We start from the raw sequence: 17,504 nt of genomic DNA, 5'->3' as shown, positions 1-17,504 counted from the left end.
TGGATATAGTTCAGTGGCCACTTTTGGCCCTTAGGCTATGATTTACCAACTTCCGGTATAGGGTATAGAGAAAAGAGGAAAAAGATCCATGACCTTTGGTGTATGAGAGCCTTGGCACTGGAATCCAAAGGACCTGAGTCCAAAGCTAGCCTTAGTCATTTGATACTAGCTATATGACCCTGAGCAAGTCACTTAAGTTGTTGATTGCCCCCCCCACCTCCGCCCCACCCCGCCCTGCCAAAAGACTATCAAATTTGGCAATAAAAAGATAGTTGAAAACTCTTTGGAAAGAACAATTTCAGTCTTATGTTTCTCAGAATTCCTTCTTTGTCATATCTAATGACACAGTAATAATACAGTATATTTACAATCAATTTTATATTTAATAATTTTTGAACCATTCTTCAATCAGTGGACTCCAGCTTTATTTCCAGTTGTTTTCCTACTGCAAAAGGTGCTGCTTTAAATGTTTTAGACATTCCCCTTTTCTTTGATTTTACTGGGTTATATTGGGTACCAAGATACCAAGCACACATTATCACTTTCTCTGTTTCCCTCTCCCTCTCTCTCCCTCCCTGTCCCATCTTCTCCTTCCCTGACCCCCTTTCCCTTTGTCCCTCTCTCATTCATTCTCTTCCTGCATCATCTCTCTCCCTTCTTTCTGTTCCCTCCTTCTTCTACCCCCACTGCTCAGATATGGATATGGGTACTAATCCTATAATTCAAAGTATGAGCTGCCTTTTTCTTTAAAAGATAAGACCCTTTATCATTTGTTCAGGATTACATTGATCTTAATAGATATTACATTAAAATTATGGGTGCTTTCTTAACCACTTGCAACTTTGCAAACTTTTCTTTTGTCTATATAACTTGATTTGTAACTTCTTAAAGAAGAAAATTGCATCAATCTGGCATTATTTGCTCCTTATAAGCCATGTTGGTACCTAATTGATTACCAATGATGTGATCTGGTATCTTCCTGGGATCTAAGAATTATCAGATCCAAAGTTAGCATCTTTTTTGCCTTTGTGAATTTTCATAAACTTCTGTAAGGGTCACTCTTATTACTCAAAAACAGAACTCAGCAGTGGAGTTAGGTTTTCTTTAGGTTTTCTCAGTATTCTTAAACCACTAATTTCCATTACATTCTTACACTGTTTTCTTTTTTTTTATTAAAGTCATTGATTCAGAGTCAAATTTGAAAAGAAAATTCTTTTTTTTTCCAGAGTGCTCTTATGCCTGCCCAGTTGTTCTTTAAAACAGAAGATGGAGGTAAATATCCTGTTATATTTAAGCATGGAGATGATCTACGCCAAGACCAACTTATTCTCCAAATCATTTCACTCATGGATAAGGTAATTGTAACCATTTAGGAAGATAGAGATTCATCTCTAAAAAAAAAACAGAAAAAAAAAGCCCCAAACATAACAGGTTGAATTTGCAATTAAAATAATTATCATATTATGATGAGATATTAGCAGCTTAGCCATAGATGCTAACTAGAAACATTTTTATTATTTTTGTTCACATCAGAAAGGTTCTTGGTCAGTGTAAAATGAAATTGCTTGTGTTCATTATTTTTCCCTTTTGGTGGTACCACCTTTGCTATCTTATTATATTTCCCCCCAAAATAAGATCAAGTCATAGGGCTTATTTTCAGGAGATATTTTTAAACATTTTTTTCCATGTACAACAATCTGCATTTATTCATTTATAAAAATTACATTTGTTCAATAGTCATAATCATCTTCTGTAACATCATATCTCTTCGAATTCCGAATTCCAACCTGAATTAATTGCAACTCCATTTTCCTGTAAGGTGATTGGCCCCAGTTTCTCATGTCTAGCAACAGGACACTCCTTAAATGAGTACTGTCCATGTAGCCTGCTTTGGTGCATTGGCAGCACAGCTTTCAACGATTTTATTCCATGAATTCTTCACCCAATTCATGACCTCTTGCAGCTTAGGCTTCATAAGGTTTTCACATTGATTTTGTTTTCTGTACTATTTTCAGTGTAGTCATTGATTTCCATGTGCAAATGGTTCTTGAATGATTTGTTTATTGAAATATCAATAATTCAGACATAGTCATTTTCATAAAATCATTATTTGATCTATTCTTTTCTCTGCATAGAAGTTTTTCAAATATTTAGCAGACAAGTGCTGGCTGAATCACAGACCTCTTTGGCAACTCTAAATCGACTTCTTCATAACTGCATGTGTGCACCAGGCTTTTTCAGTTTCAAAAATATGCCTGAAACACATTCAGACTTATCTTTCTTGCCTTTAGTGATGATTAGAGGTGGAACTTTCTTTCCATATAGACATTATCAAGTATACAATGTATTCGTGTATTGTGTCTGTTTATTCATGTACAAAATTGGACTCCTGTGAGTCATTCAGCAATAAGTGTTGAGTTCATGTGTTTACGTAGGTGTTTACCTCCTGTCCAAAGGGCTTGGGTATTTACAATTGCATAATTATATTTTATATTCTCATAGCTTTAAATATTAGTGTAAATGATATTATTTGTTTACATTTATTAATATTTTTATAATTCAGTACATCCATCATTATGTCGTAAATGCATCTGTCTGGCTGACGATCTTAACTTTGACTTATTTTGGGGGTAGAGCTTAATTGTGAACATTCAGGGAAAAAAAATCATGCTAGGACTTATTTTCTAGTTATGTCTTATTTGCATGAACCAAGCCTAGATTTTTCCCTTCCAAAGAAGGGAAAAGCTGCAATCATATAAAGCTCCTCTTCTACCTCTTTCTCTTAACAGTCCTTTGTTCCCTAAGAAGAAAACTTATCTTGCTTTTCTCTTTCTTTTAAGTTATCTAATTATCCAATTGAGTTCTCTATAAGCTTTCATGGATCCCTGTAATTTACCTGAAACTCATTCTGAAATCAAATGATAAAGAAATGTTTGATTTAAGTTGAGGTCAGAACATTTAATACAGTTTTATATAGAAGATAAATTAGATTTTGTAATTACAATCATTGAAACTTGCCTAAAGGTGGCAAATAGATGAAACTTTTCTATTGCCTGTCGAATAAATATAGTTCATAAAATAATTCCTTTATATTTGGCTAATATGTTTGTCCTTTACCTTGTAGTTGTTGAGAAAAGAGAATCTGGATTTGAAGTTAACACCTTACAAAGTGTTAGCTACTAGTACAAAACATGGTAAGTCTACATTATGCTCATGATAGAGTTTAATATTCTCATATTCACTGAGTAAATTTTCTTCCTTTAAAAATGAAACATTTACAATATTGTTGCCTTATATGTAGTCATCTTATGAATGATTGAAGTCTAAATTTTTCTATATTCACTGGAAAGAAGTTCCATTTAAACAGACATTTATTGTCTACTATTTAAATACTATGTTATCCCAGAAGAAATAGATAAAAATGAAATGCTTCCTGCCTTCAAGGGTACTACTACTTGTCTATACAAATAAGTAATTTCAAAGCATACAGAGGCATAGAGGTTGCCAGTGGAATAAGTTCAGGAAGCAACAAATAGGCCAATTTGCTTGGAATCTTTAGTTTATGAAGAATATAAGATTGATATTAAAAAATAAATGGCAACCAAATATAGGGATTATTTTTTTGTTTCTTTTGCAAGGCAGTGGGATTAAGTGACTTGCCCAAGGTCACACAACTAGGTAATTATTAAATGTCTGAGGTTAGATTTGAACTCAGGTCCTCCTGACTCCAGGGCTGGTCCTCTATCCACTGCACCACCTAGCTGCTCCAAATGAAGAAATTCTCAATACTATTCTTTAAGAACACAAAAATACATATGCGTATAATTTTTAGGGATACTTCTGACAACTTTTCCTTTCTTTTTATTTTATCCTTTTTTTATTTTTTATTTTATCCTTTATCTTTATTATTTTATCCTTCCTTCCTATTTATATTATGCAAAATCATAATTTTGTAATTTTATATTCCATGCAAGATAGGATTATCTACATTTTAAGCATTTATACAGAACTTCATCATTGTCAGCTATATAGCATGGATCTTTTGAGGGCAACAAAAGCAAAGAGGGATATGTGATTCTGCTCTAATAATGGCAAATTTCTAAGATGGGGACATTAATTTTAAATAGGGAGATAGGAAGCTTATCCATCTTTGCTTCTATAGGAGGAAGGGTAACAGGGGATATAGAGAATTTGAGAAGAGAAAGTAGCTGTCATGGGAATTTAATTGAGAATTAATCAGGAAATAATTAAAATTTATTCTGGCTTTCTGCACTGCCCAGAAGAGGGATCCATAAGATGTTGTTCATGGTTTCCATCATAACTAAAGAGAAACTTTCACAATGTCTGGAGCCCTAGATGTATCTTGCAGATGAAGGAAGAGGATGTCCTCAAATTCCTCCCTGCAGGGATCCATTTGGGTGGCACCAATTTGGACTTCCAGATGGAACAGTATATCTACAAAAGGAAGAGTGGTGGCATCTTCTATATCATTAATTTGAAGAGAACTTGGGAAAAGCTTCTGCTGGCTGCTTGTGCCATTGTTGCCATTGAAAATCCAACTGATTTATCTCATCCAGGAATACTGGCCAGAGAACTGTTCTGAAATTTGCTGCTGCCACTGGCGCCACACCTATTGTTGGATGTTTCATCCCAGGCACCTTCACTAACCAGATCCAGGCAGCTTTCAGGGAGCTTCACCTCTTGGTGGTTACTGATCCTCATGCAAATCATCCGCCTTTGACTGAAGCATAGTATGTTAACCTTCCAACCGTTGCACTGTGCAACACAGACTCACTGCTTTGCTATGTGGACATTACCATTCCATGTAACAACAAGGGAGTTCACTCAGAGGGTCTGATGTGGTGGATACTGGTCCAAGAAGTCCTGCGGATGTGTGGTAGCATCCCCTGTGAACACCCATGGGAGGTCATGCCTGATCTTTACTTCTATAGAGATCCAAAGGAGATTGAAAAGGAAAAGCAGGCCTCAGCTGAAAAGGCAGTGACAAAGTAGGAATTTCAGGGTGAATGGACTGCACCTGCACCAGAATTCACTGCTGCTCAGCCAGAGGTGGCTGATTGGTCTGAGGGCATCCAGGTGCCATCTGTGCCCATTCAGAAGTTCCCTACTGAAGATTAGAGTGCTCAGCCAGCTACTGAGGACTGGTCTGCAGCTTCTACTGCTCAGGCCACTGAATGGGTAGGAACTCTACCACAGAGTGGTCCTAAGTTTTACCCAGATACTCTAATAGTGTTGGAAAAATGCTGATGGAAAATAAACATTGGTTTCTTAAAAAAAATGTTATTTTGGACATTGGGGAATCTTAGGTAAATTGGTACAGTTAACCTGACTTTCTCTTGTAACATTAAAAAATAAATACTACAGCTAACTTGGTTTGGAGTTTAGCAAGGGGGCAGGGATGTCATTAGGACAAAAATGCAAGTGATTTAAAGATAGGGAATGTTTTAGTTGAACTGGTCCAACATAAGGACAAAAAGAGGAAAATGAAGCCAATGTCAACAAAATGGACAAGGAATTGAAGGACTGATGGTCTTGATGACAGTAGAAATTATATTTAGTTCTATGACTGAGGAAGAAATGAAAGGATAGAAGGAAATAATCAAAAATAGGAATTTGAAAGTTTGAAATCAAGGAAATTGTACAATATTGGATGAAGTACGAAATGGAAGCTAACACTTGTTTCTGTGGGTGCTTGCGGTGGAGTGAAGATTCATCTCATTGGAATTAAAGATTGTTGAATCTGGGAGATCTTGTACTTGAGTGAAATCAGTATGTTTGAGTGGAAGTTAGATGAGTGGAATAAATCTAAATAACTGAAGGGGAGAACTGAACTCTGACTTAGTCAATAAGCTCCTATTATATACCAAATACTGTGGTAAGTGCTTTGATAAAAACACTATAATAAGAAGCATAGACTATGTATGATGTAATTCTTGCAAAGATTTATTTTATCTTTTTAAATTCTGAACATAACCAACACCAAATAAAAAATGTATTTTTATACATATAGAAGAACAGAAAAAGAAGAATGTACATGAAACTGAAAATCTGTTTGTAAAGCTTTTTTTAAACTACCAATACCTTTCAGAGCCCTCCTCCTTATTTCTCATTTATTTTTCCTAGTCTTCTTTCTGTTCTCTTACCTGTATTAAAAAATGTCTCAGTGATTCTCCCCGCTCCTTCCCTTTTCAAGGGAATGGGAGGAAAGAAAGAAAAATAAAGTGCTTATAATAAATGTGCATAGTCAGATCAAACAAAATTCCCACATTGGCTATGTCACAATGTCTGTCTTATTCTACCTTATTTCTAGGTATTCTTATCTAGTTATTATCCCTTTCACTGTGCCATGAAAACTCATCCTAAAGAGTTTACATTTTGGACTGTAGATTATAGGCGTAAGTGCATGTGCACACAAGCAAATCTTATTATATTTTCTTGGGAAAACTTTTATTTCTGTTATTCAATAGATCCCTGTATTTAATGTAATTCATATATTTATAGGCTTCATGCAGTTTATTCAGTCAGTTCCTGTTGCTGAAGTTCTTGATACCGAAGGAAGTATTCAGGTACAATGTTTTATTTCATTCATTATCATTTCTTTATAAAGCATCTGATTCAAAGATAAAGGTATCTCTAATTCTTGCAACCAGTAAGCATGGGGATTGGGGATTCTAGAATTTTTCTGGCAGATCCCTCAAAAACTCAGGATCATGCTTTCATATGTTACTGGATTTGACTTTGCAAGTGTGTAAAATGGTGCTTTATAAAGTAGTTAGTAAATATAGTTGTAGCTTAATACCCTGAAAAAGGTTTAACATTTCTATAATATGAATTGGATTAAGAAGTTGAACTATATCATCTGTTGAATTATCAAAGGAAATTTTTGGTATGTTCAGCTTTTTTGAAATTGAGGTTATAAAAGATAACTACTGACTGTCTTCAGAAAGTGACCTTTGACACTACTTTTTTTTTGGTAAGGCAAACGGGGTTAAGTGACTTGCCCAAGATCACACTGCTAGGTAATTATTAAGTATTTGAGGTCAGATTTGAACTCATGTCCTCCAGGGCTGCTGCCCCATCCCCTGTGCCACCTAGCCACCTTGGATACCACTTTTAAGAGACCTGAGATAACCTTAAATGAACTATGACCTGACTTGATTTGGATTTTCATAATTCTCTACAGTACTATTTTTTATGCTATATTAAATTCATGTTTCATTCTCTTAAAAGAGGTGAAGTGATTTATTCAATGTCTCAGCTAAAGAGGAATGCAGCTAGAGCTAAAATACAAATATTCTCACTTTTAGTATAATTTTCTGTGTACTATCATGTCACATGCACATGAAAACCCCTTGACCTGATTTTGAAATTATCTTAGGTGTTATCTGTCTATAAGTGAGGTGCTATGAATATTGAGAGTACTTTAAGTTGATGACATTTTTATTGAGATCTATAACTCCTTTTTTAAAGGAATGTCTCTATTTCAATAGAAGTCTTGAAATTCATGTTTCGTTCATTCATACAGTTAACTTACTGATAACTATATTTAAGGGGTGGCTAGGTGGCACAGTGGATAGGGCACTATCCTGAGTTCAAATCTGTTCTCAGACACTTCATAATTACCTAGCTGTGTGGCCTTGGGCAAGCCACTTACCCTGTTTGCCTTGCAAAAAAAAAAAAACCCAAAAAAACTATATTTAAGATCTTATATTACATATTGGAGTCACAAAGGAAACCCTTGAAGGATTTTCTATTAAAGTTGAGGGATCAGACATTAAAAAATTAATTATAGTATTAGGTGAAATATAATTAGGCATTAAAGGGGATAGGTAGTCAGAGGGATGATAGTCATAATGCTATTAAAGCCTAGAGAATTTTCTATTAATAGACTATATTTTGCCACTCATTGGAAGCAAACTAAATAAGCTATAAGAAGATGGAACAGGAGCAGCTAGGTGGCATAGTGGATAGAACACTGGCCCTGGAAGTCAGGAGGACCCTAGCCTCAGATACTTAATAATTACCTAGCTGTGTGACCTTGGGCAAGTTACTTAACCCCCAAGGCCTTGCAAAAAGTAAAAAAAAAAAAAATTTAAAAATGAGAAGCTGGAAGAGGTCAATAAAGATTTGTAAGTACATAGGAAGCTTTTTGGTTTTGTTTTTGTTTTTCCCCCCCAAGTTGTTGAAATCAGGTGGAAAATTTTAAAGGGTTTTAATGAGTAATGTAATTAATTCAAAAAGTTTATTATGGAAAGATTTTGGGCAGATGATGGGAGTAAATCTGAAAACTTTAGGTTCTCCAAATTTCTTCCACCTAAAAAAAGACAGATATCATCTCAAAGTGATGCAGCAGAAATAACGAAAGTTAGAGTAAAGTAGTTGTCTTCCGAAAACACCCGGAGACTACCCTAGAAAAGAATCAACCTTTAGGGGTGGTTTGACCTGAGTGAAGTGCAAATACCTCCAAGCCAGCTCCCCAAGAATCAACATATAACAACTTCTGGGGGCAACTGGGTTGGGAGGTAGTTTCAGTCACTGTCACCTCAAAAGAGTGAGAGAGGAGGTTCTATGAGTGGGTGGGAGAAGACTGAATGACCTTGCACAGCTATGCTAAGCTGACTTGGTCCCAGGCTATGACTGCAGGGAATGTGAAAGGGGAGGGATGGGGACCGTGCTGACTTTGGATACTTGTAGGAATGCACAGTCTGGTTTCATTTCCAGAGCAGAGAGACACTGAAATTTGCAGCCATTGAAGGGATACCAGAGAGCAAGGACCCTGGTCAAGATTTAGGGGTAGAGATGAGTACATAAGGTTGAGCCCTGGGAAAGAGCTCAGAAGAATAAGAAGGATCTGAGACCTGGGACAAAGTGAAGCCCGGGATTAATAATAAACTCCTAAAAATAAAAACAACAATAAAAATAAAAATGAATAAGCAAAGGAGGAAAGTACCTAATCATAGATAGATATTATGGAGATAAAGAATATTTGGATTCATATTCAAAGGAACTTAGTGGGCCTAAAAGAAAAAAATGTATCCTTTTTCACTGAAAAATGTCAAATGGTCACAAACCCAAAAAAGAATTTTTGAAAGAACTCAAAAAGAACTTTTAAAAAGCAGTTGAGATCAAGGAAAAGATAGGAAAAAAATAAGCACATTTCAGTAAAATCAAGAAAACTATAAAAAAGAAAGTCAACTGGAAAAAGTCAAAAAAATTAAGGAAGAAAATTCCTTGAAAACTAGAATTCAGCAAGAGAAAGCTAATAACATAAGAAACGAAACAACAAAACAATCAAAAAATGAAAAAGTGGAAGATAATGTGAAAAATCTCATCAAGAAAAAACTTCTATAGAGAATAGATTGAGGGGAGACAATTGAAAGATAGGAACAGTTAGACTAACAAAGTTAATGATCAAAAAAAAAGAATCTTGATATAATATCACAAGAAATTATTAAGGGAAACTGCCCAATTCTAGAACAAGAAAGGTGGAGGGTTGATACTGCTGGAACTTTGCTCTCATCAGAAACAGGTATAAGAGATAACATTTACATACATCTAGAGAAGGTATTAAAAGTCTTCTAAAATTAGAAAGAAATGAAGGCAAGGGAATAGATAAGGGAGGAACTTTTAGAAGAATATGTAAGTGACTCTCCCTTTCTTGGTAATCCTTTTACCTAAGACAACTTTGAAGGACTTATGATAAAGAATTCTGTCCTCTAATGACAGAGCTAATGGTGCCTGAATGCAAATGGAAGCATACTTTTTTTTACTTTATATTTAGTTTTTTACTTTATTTTTCTTGAAGTTTCCCTTTTTTGTGTATGTGGGAGTTTTGTTTGCTTTTATAGCAAGTCTATTATGGTAATGTTTTACATGACTACACATTTTTAACCTATATTAAATAACTTACTTTCTTAATGAGAGGGAGTGGTGGAACGAAGGGAGAGAATTCGAAACTCAAAGCTTAAAAAATAAATGTTAAAACTTGTTTTTTACATTAATTGGGGGAAAATAAAATGCAGTGTTTTTTTTTTAAATGATAGATGTGGGGTGGCTAGGTGGTGCAGTGGATAAAGCACCAGCCCTGGAGTCAGGAGTACCTGGGTTCAAATCCAGTCTCAGACACTTGATAATTACCTAGCTGTGTGGCCTTTGGCAAGCCACTTAACCCCATTTGCCTTCGGAAAAAAAAATGATAGATGCCCTTCAATTGGGAAATGGCTAAACAAACTGTGTGTGGATATGGTTGTGATGGAATACTACTGTGATGTAAGAAATGATGAGTTGGTTAATTTAGAAAACAGATAAATCTGAACCTTTGAAGGAAGATATTATCCACTTCCAGAGAAAGAACTGACAAATAGAAGTAAGCATAATTTTTAGCTTACATATATGTATGTGTGGATTTGGAACAAATGCTTCTTTGAATTTGCATGTTGTCATTTTGCAGGGCAATACTGTACCTATTTTAGTGTATTGTGTTGTTGAAAGATTATTGACATAGAAATCACTTTACTGTTGATTTAGACCATCAAGAGACAGGTTAGCTTTACCTTAATATTGCAGATTTGTCACCAAATACTATACTGTCAGTCTGCCTGGCATTTCTGCAATGCTGAGGTACCTTGATTAAAATGGGAGGGACCACATCTAAATGGCCAAGGCCTCCCATTGTGTCCAGACCAACACCAGTATTTCTGTTTCCTATATTAACAGGCCCTAGATGTAGACACTTATGGAAGAGGCAGTGAGAAGGATATGTTTGCACATCATTCCTTTCACCTTAAATTAATATTAATTTGTATGTTGTGTCTTGAGTGTATGTGGATATATATGTATATGTGTTTATATGTCTATACATATTTACATATATGTTTAATTTTCACCTTCTCTAGAGCGGGTGGGGGGGATACAATTTCTGCATAGCAGAAATCAAAAGGAAACCTAGAAGGAAGCACAGAAAAAGTGAGTAGCTTTGAAAATAATGTGTAGCATTTATTTTATAGATTTTCCTGAAATGGGAATTTGTTTTATATTGAATTCTCTCATATTCTGCTGTGTACATGGAATGGCTTTTTTATTTTTTTATTTTTTGTTTTAAAGTTTAAAATGAAAAAAAAATTTTAAAAAGGTTACTATGAGAGAGTGAACTTTTGTAGTCTCAGAAAAACTAGAATTTGAGAGTTAAGAGTGTTATCTATTCCAACACTAATTTTGTAGGTAAGATAACTCAGGTTCAGGGGATGACTTTTCTAAACTAGAACCAAGGTTTGTTGGAACTTAGGTCATTGTTCTTTTCACCACAGTACATTAAAAAAGAGGCAGCCTAAAGCAAGATATTCTTTATTTCTTGGAAGCAGCATGTCATAGTGATTGAGAGTGCTGGGTTTGGAATCAAGAAGAATCTAGTTCAGGTATACAGTTGTATGTGCTTTAGTGAGAACAATTCCCTATGTTCAACCCTATTTCTTTCACAGGATGTGAACTATAGAACCTTAATTTAATGAGAAAGGTGCTAAGCAATTTGTCATCTATAAGGAGAAGCCTAGATTGTGATAATTTAGAACAAATTGGTAATATTTAAAATCTTATTTGAGGATGATGATGGACATCATCGATGATATAAGAAGCATGAACAGATCAGCAATTTGTCTTGTTATTCTTTGGAAGTCTAAATTGTTAATTGGTCATCTGATTCCTTTTTTTTAACTGAGAGAATTCAGCACTTATTTTTATTTTGTTTAGCTTTCATTATATTGATTTTTTTTTTCCTTGCAAGGCAGTGGGGTTAAGTGGCTTGCCCAAGGCCACACAGCTAGGTAAACATAAAGTGTCTGAGGCTGGGTTTGAACTCAGGTACTCCTGACTCCAGGGTCTGTGCTCTATCCACTTAGCCACCTGGCAGCCCCCATTATATTGATTTAAAAAAAAAAAAAAAAAGCAAAACCATGTCATTTTATTTCTATTTAAAAAGCAGTTTTAAAATTCAGTGTTATATTGTAGAGAATAACAAAATAGATAAAATAGGATGATATACTATAATAATAATAATAAATTATATACGTAATTTACTTCACCATGTTTAATTTTTATCTCATAGTATGGTTGTATCGGCATATATTCTTAGTTTAGTCTTGACAATCCTCTAAACAAGAAGACCAGCTCCTGAGGGATGCCCATTCTGATTGTCTTAGTATGATGGTAGATTAACTAAGGTTATAAACCAAATTCTCTTTGCATTTTGATATTTTATCCTTCATTTGTTTCAAAATTGTATCTAATAAATAATGTTCTTTCAGAATTTTTTTAGAAGATATGCACCAAGTGAGAATGGACCTAATGGAATAAGTGCTGAAGTGATGGATACTTATGTTAAAAGCTGTGGTAAGTCTTCAGGTGATTACTTTACATTGATGTTATTAGATATAGGCAATTTAGCTATCTGTTTCATCTTAGAGAATAATGGCATTATTATGCATTGCTGGTATAAACAAGTTTTGTGTTTTTTTTGAAGTAATGTTGCCACTTTAAAGCATGTTAAGTTTTAAATGCTATATGAGATTGTAGGAGCAAAAGCAAAACATCGAAGCATAGTTAACTCCTTAAATTTTTTAAAGAAAATGTTCAAGTATTTATCCTGCAGTTCATTTATTATATAAAAACATTATAGACTTATTTTACAGATGGTCTCCAAAATTATTTTTGAATAAATGTTCAGTGATTGTGGCTCCTTTCTAGAGATCTGCATCTTAGAATTCTAGATGATTTATTGAAGGCTACATTCTTGTGTGGAAAACAGAATTCTAAGGTTGTTTTGAAAAGAAGTTGATAGTTCTAGGCTTCATTAAGTAGAAGCAGAATTGTGAATCATTAGCCTAATCCTAAATGCAAATTATTTTTTAAGATAGAAGAAAATCATTAGGATAGACTGTATTTCCTTGTTTCAACTGCTTAAGATTTAAGAGACCTTATGGTCCTGAAGATGTGGGTTCAAGTTCCACTTCTGACACTTATTTTGTATGTATGACTCTTAACTTCAGTGACTCAGTTAATTCTTAAATACTTATATACAGAAAATTACTGAAAGTTTCCTAGACTATTGAAATAAATTGGTCTGTTTTTTTTTAAAAAGGTTAAATACCGTAGCAAATGTCCTAGTATATAATGTCATATTAGCAATAATCTTATAATCCTAAATTTCAAAATAATTATTCAAACCTGAATTTAAACATATTTAATAACTAAATATGACTTTTTTATTTTATTTTTTTAATTAAAGATATTATTTGAGTTTTACAAATCCCCCCTCCCCAATCTTGCTTCCTTCCCCCCCACCCCCCCACAGAAAGCACTCTGTCAGTCTTTTTTTTTTTCTGAATCAGGATCTTTGAAAAAATAAAGAGTAGCAAATTCAATCCAAAATGTAACTGTTAAGTGGCAGGACTGATTTTCTTGTGTAATTCATCAGCTGTCAATGAAAGGAACTACAAAAGAGTGGCAGAAATGTTTTGAACTTTGAAAGCATGGTTGGATTAAATCCATCTTTTTCTCTAGTGAGTAACATGAAGGCCAAAACCCAGTTAGCTATTGTAAAAATGAAACAAAATCTCCATTCTTATTGCCTTATTGTCACACATCTTAATCTTTTAAATATATGTCTATCTGGAGATAAGCAGTAATAATATCCATAAGTTTGTCATTGTTTAATTGTTTTTAGTTGTGTTTGATTCTTTGTAATCCCTTTTGGGTTTTTCTTGGTAAAGTTAACTGGAGTGGTTTCCATTTTCTTCTCTAGTTTATTTTACAGAGGAAACCATGGTAAGCACTTCACTGACTTGTCTAGGATCACACAACTAAGGAAGTGTCTGAGGACAGATTTAAACTCACAAATTTCAGTGTTCTGACTTCAGGCCTAGCATTTTATCCACTGCACCCCAAGACAGAGATAGAAATATCTATATTTTTATATTAATAGAGATATTTAGGTATGGTATATCTCTGTCTTTTTCTGTATATCGCTATATATAGAATTTGCCACTAGGCAACATTGATTTGCTTAATTTTAAAATAATGACACTTCTCTTTCTATGAAAAGATCCTCCCAATACAGTAAGCTATTATTTAGCCCTAGTAGTAGTGGTATAGTAGAAAAAACAGTGGCTTGATGTTTAGAATCTTTCTGACTTTGTTTAACCCCTGCTTGGTCCAGTTTCCTCTCATATATAATTGATAACAGTCATTGCCCTGTCTACCTCAGGCATAATTGTTAGGTGAAATCAAGCAACTAAAAGTTCTTTGGGAATAGCAAAATTCTATATAAAAGGGTGATACTGTTATTTTTGAACCCAGTTTCAGGAAAACAGTGACTATACAACCTAGTTTGAACTGATTATTTTTCTAAGTTTTCAAACCCTAATATCTAACAAAGGTTGTTTAATGAGTTTAATGTGAGAGGAAAAGCATATTATTATATTTGAATTTTCCAGTTGACCCTTTATTAAAGCATATTGACATGTTAGTTCATTTTCAGTGTTTCTTGTATTTGTATGGAGCTTACCTGGCCATTTGTAGGAATATTGTCGGAGAAGTTTGATTATAGTTTATAATTATTGTTATTTTATTAATGGATAAAACTGATATAGATAATAAAACAGCCACAAAAAGTAATGAGTTGTATCTTTAAGTGACTGCCAGTATCAAATTTTGGTTTTCAGTTTCTTTATTAGCAGTGGAAGAAATACAAAAGCACAAGAGGACAGAAAAACAAAAGAGGAAAACTATATCCAAAGACTTTTTGTACCCTCTTATCATGTCACTTTTCTTAATGGGTTAGAAGGAGTTCATAGCAATGGTGTTTAAAAGCCATTACCACTAAAATAAGTGCATTTACTTTCCCACCTGCTGTCAGTTCAGAAGATTCACAATTTAAAGAAAAAGCTCTTCAACCATCTCTGTAATCTTGGCAGATAATACAGTTCCCTCTGATCTTATCAAGATGGTGTATTTCTTGTGTATTTCTTCAGATACTTTTTTTCCCAGGATGATCTTTAAATTGGTTTCCATAGTGAAATGTAACACAGGCATATTTTATAATTAAGTTTCTTGATATGTGATTTAACCTTTGAGTAGTTCTATAATTTTGCAAAAATCATATCTTACAAATCTAGAAGATTCTGCTTATTTCCAAATGGTACATTTGTTATTTTTAATGGTATTAAGAAATTACCATAGTAATAATAACGCCTACTGGCATTTATGTAGTACTTTTAGCTTTACATATATTAAATAATTTTGTCCACAGAACAACTTAGCAACTGGTACTTTTATATATTATAATTATTGTATTTACAATTGGGTAAACAGATTAAAAATTAAATGACTTGCTTATTGTTTCACAGTAAGTGATGGAGGCAGGATAGTAGTAAATATATTATCACAATTGCACAAATTATATTTACAAATTTGGACTTTATTTTTAGTAATCTTTTAATTGTCATTTCAGCTGGCTATTGTGTGATTACATATATCCTTGGAGTTGGAGACAGGCATTTGGATAACCTTTTACTGACAAAAACAGGTAATGAATCAAGGTTATTAATAGATTTTGTAATTTAACTTTAGGAAAAGAGCAAATTTGTATAAATGTATAGAGGAAATTCTCCTATATAGGATCATTGGTTAATTTTGGTTAATGAGATCATTGCTTATTTAAAGCACAAACCGTAATAACTGGTATTTTAATGACTTTTCTAGTTCAACCTCCTGTCTAATAGAGAAATTTCTAGCCTATTACATTTGATTATCCTTCAGTTTTACTATATCTTAAAGCATCTATTCTTATGTATGGCACTGGTTAAGAATTTGTACTTTTATAACATTGAGTTTGCTTCTCTTTTACCCCTTTTCCCCAATTTTTTTCTGATATGAAAGAACAAAACTTTCTTTTAAATCACATTTATGCCTCATTGGAGTCTTTTTTCATTAATAGTAAATTATTCCCATAGTAATCATCATCATCATCATCCCTTTAGTTGTTCTTCATATCATATAATCTCTAAAGTGTAAAGGCTTATAATTTTATAAATTTAGACTTGAAAAGGACTTTACCATCTTTCTAGTCTTGCTCTGGACACTTTTTTCATGGTCCCTTTAAATTAAGATATCTAGATACATTGATAACATACTTTTAAGGGTAGTCCAACCAGCATAAATATGGAAAGATTGTTGATTTCCATGAACTATACTTCTGAATCAGTGTATGACACTGAAAATCATATTACTGCTAAAAAATCACCTTTATTAGCCCAAACAAAATTTAGTTGTCAAGGGAGTACAGTGTTAAAGTAATGTGGGCACTGGTCTTTGTTAATATGGCAAAGGCTAATTTTAAAAAAGTTTCAAGAAGGGGCGGCTAGGTGGCATAGTGGATAAAGCACCGGTCCTAGAGTCAGGAGTACCTGGGTTCAAATCCGGTCTCAGACACTTAATAATTACCTAGCTGTGTGGCCTTGGGCAAGCCACTTAACCCCATTTGCCTTACAAAAATCTAAAAAAAAAAAAAAGTTTCAAGAGAATGTAGAAAGTGAAACCAAAATGGCAGAGTGATAGGAAGCAATATATCAAGTTCCTGTATATAGGTTCCTCCAAACACATCTAAAAATGTACCAAATCCTGATGGAAAAATTCAGGGGAAAAAAATCATAGTGAATCTTTTGTCTAACTCAGTTTAGCATAAGGGGACAAATAGAGGTTTGGGTACACTGGGACCCGGTTTGATATAGGAGCATGCTGTATACAGAGTCCTCCAGTACACAGGGAGAAACTGAACCCAGGAAAAGGGGAAAGTACAAACTCATAAAAGGGCTTCATCAGACCCAGACCCAGCATTTGTTCTACTCCATGTTCTTTATGGGCAAGGATTAGCTTTCTTTTGTATTTGTGTTCCTAGGACCTGGCAATGTGTCCTGCATATAGAAGGCACTTAATAAATACTTGAATATTGTATTTTTATGAATGAAATATCTTCTTTTTATTCTAGGGACTTCTAACTGTTACATGACTGTGTGGGGAAGAGAATGAGAGTTAGTTACCGTTCTAAGATTTGTAAGGTGGATATTGCCTCATATTTTAATGAACTAACCTGAGTTAAGATTTTAGTTTGATTATTTTATTGACACTATATTTTAAATATTCCAAATAGAAGCTTTAACTTTCATGTTTCATGATATAGCTAAAGTTTGCCACTAGAGGGAGCTCTGAATTTGTTTTTAAAGACAAAGAAATTGCAATATAGTCAGATGTACCTGTAAATAAAGAGCACATTTTTTTTCTTTTATAAAGCAGTGCAATTTGAATTGTGTTTTTCTAACTGCTCCCTAATTGTTTCTTGAAATCATGAAGGCAGGCATTTTAGTACTTGATCACTGGCACAAAGATTTTTTCCCATTTTCAGGTTGTAATGAATGAAATTAGAATATGCAAGA

General features: G+C 33.8%; 1 protein-coding gene across 2 annotated transcripts in view; it reads left to right on the top strand.

Moving 5' to 3' along the window:
* Window positions 1-17,504, top strand: part of PIK3C3 (phosphatidylinositol 3-kinase catalytic subunit type 3) — a 227,165-nt gene that overhangs the window by 90,325 nt on the left and 119,336 nt on the right. For both annotated transcript variants that reach the window (XM_074208286.1, XM_074208287.1), the window contains exons 17-21: window positions 1,227-1,355; window positions 3,125-3,194; window positions 6,523-6,587; window positions 12,321-12,405; window positions 15,524-15,598. In XM_074208286.1, the coding sequence (XP_074064387.1) occupies window positions 1,227-1,355; window positions 3,125-3,194; window positions 6,523-6,587; window positions 12,321-12,405; window positions 15,524-15,598 (424 nt within the window). The remainder of the gene's footprint in view (window positions 1-1,226; window positions 1,356-3,124; window positions 3,195-6,522; window positions 6,588-12,320; window positions 12,406-15,523; window positions 15,599-17,504) is intronic.

The sequence above is a fragment of the Macrotis lagotis genome, chromosome X (assembly GCF_037893015.1).
Source record: "Macrotis lagotis isolate mMagLag1 chromosome X, bilby.v1.9.chrom.fasta, whole genome shotgun sequence".
Taxonomy (NCBI): domain Eukaryota; kingdom Metazoa; phylum Chordata; class Mammalia; order Peramelemorphia; family Peramelidae; genus Macrotis; species Macrotis lagotis.
The sequence above is the reverse complement of the archived record's forward strand: the minus strand, read 5'-3'. Positions and strand labels throughout refer to the sequence as shown.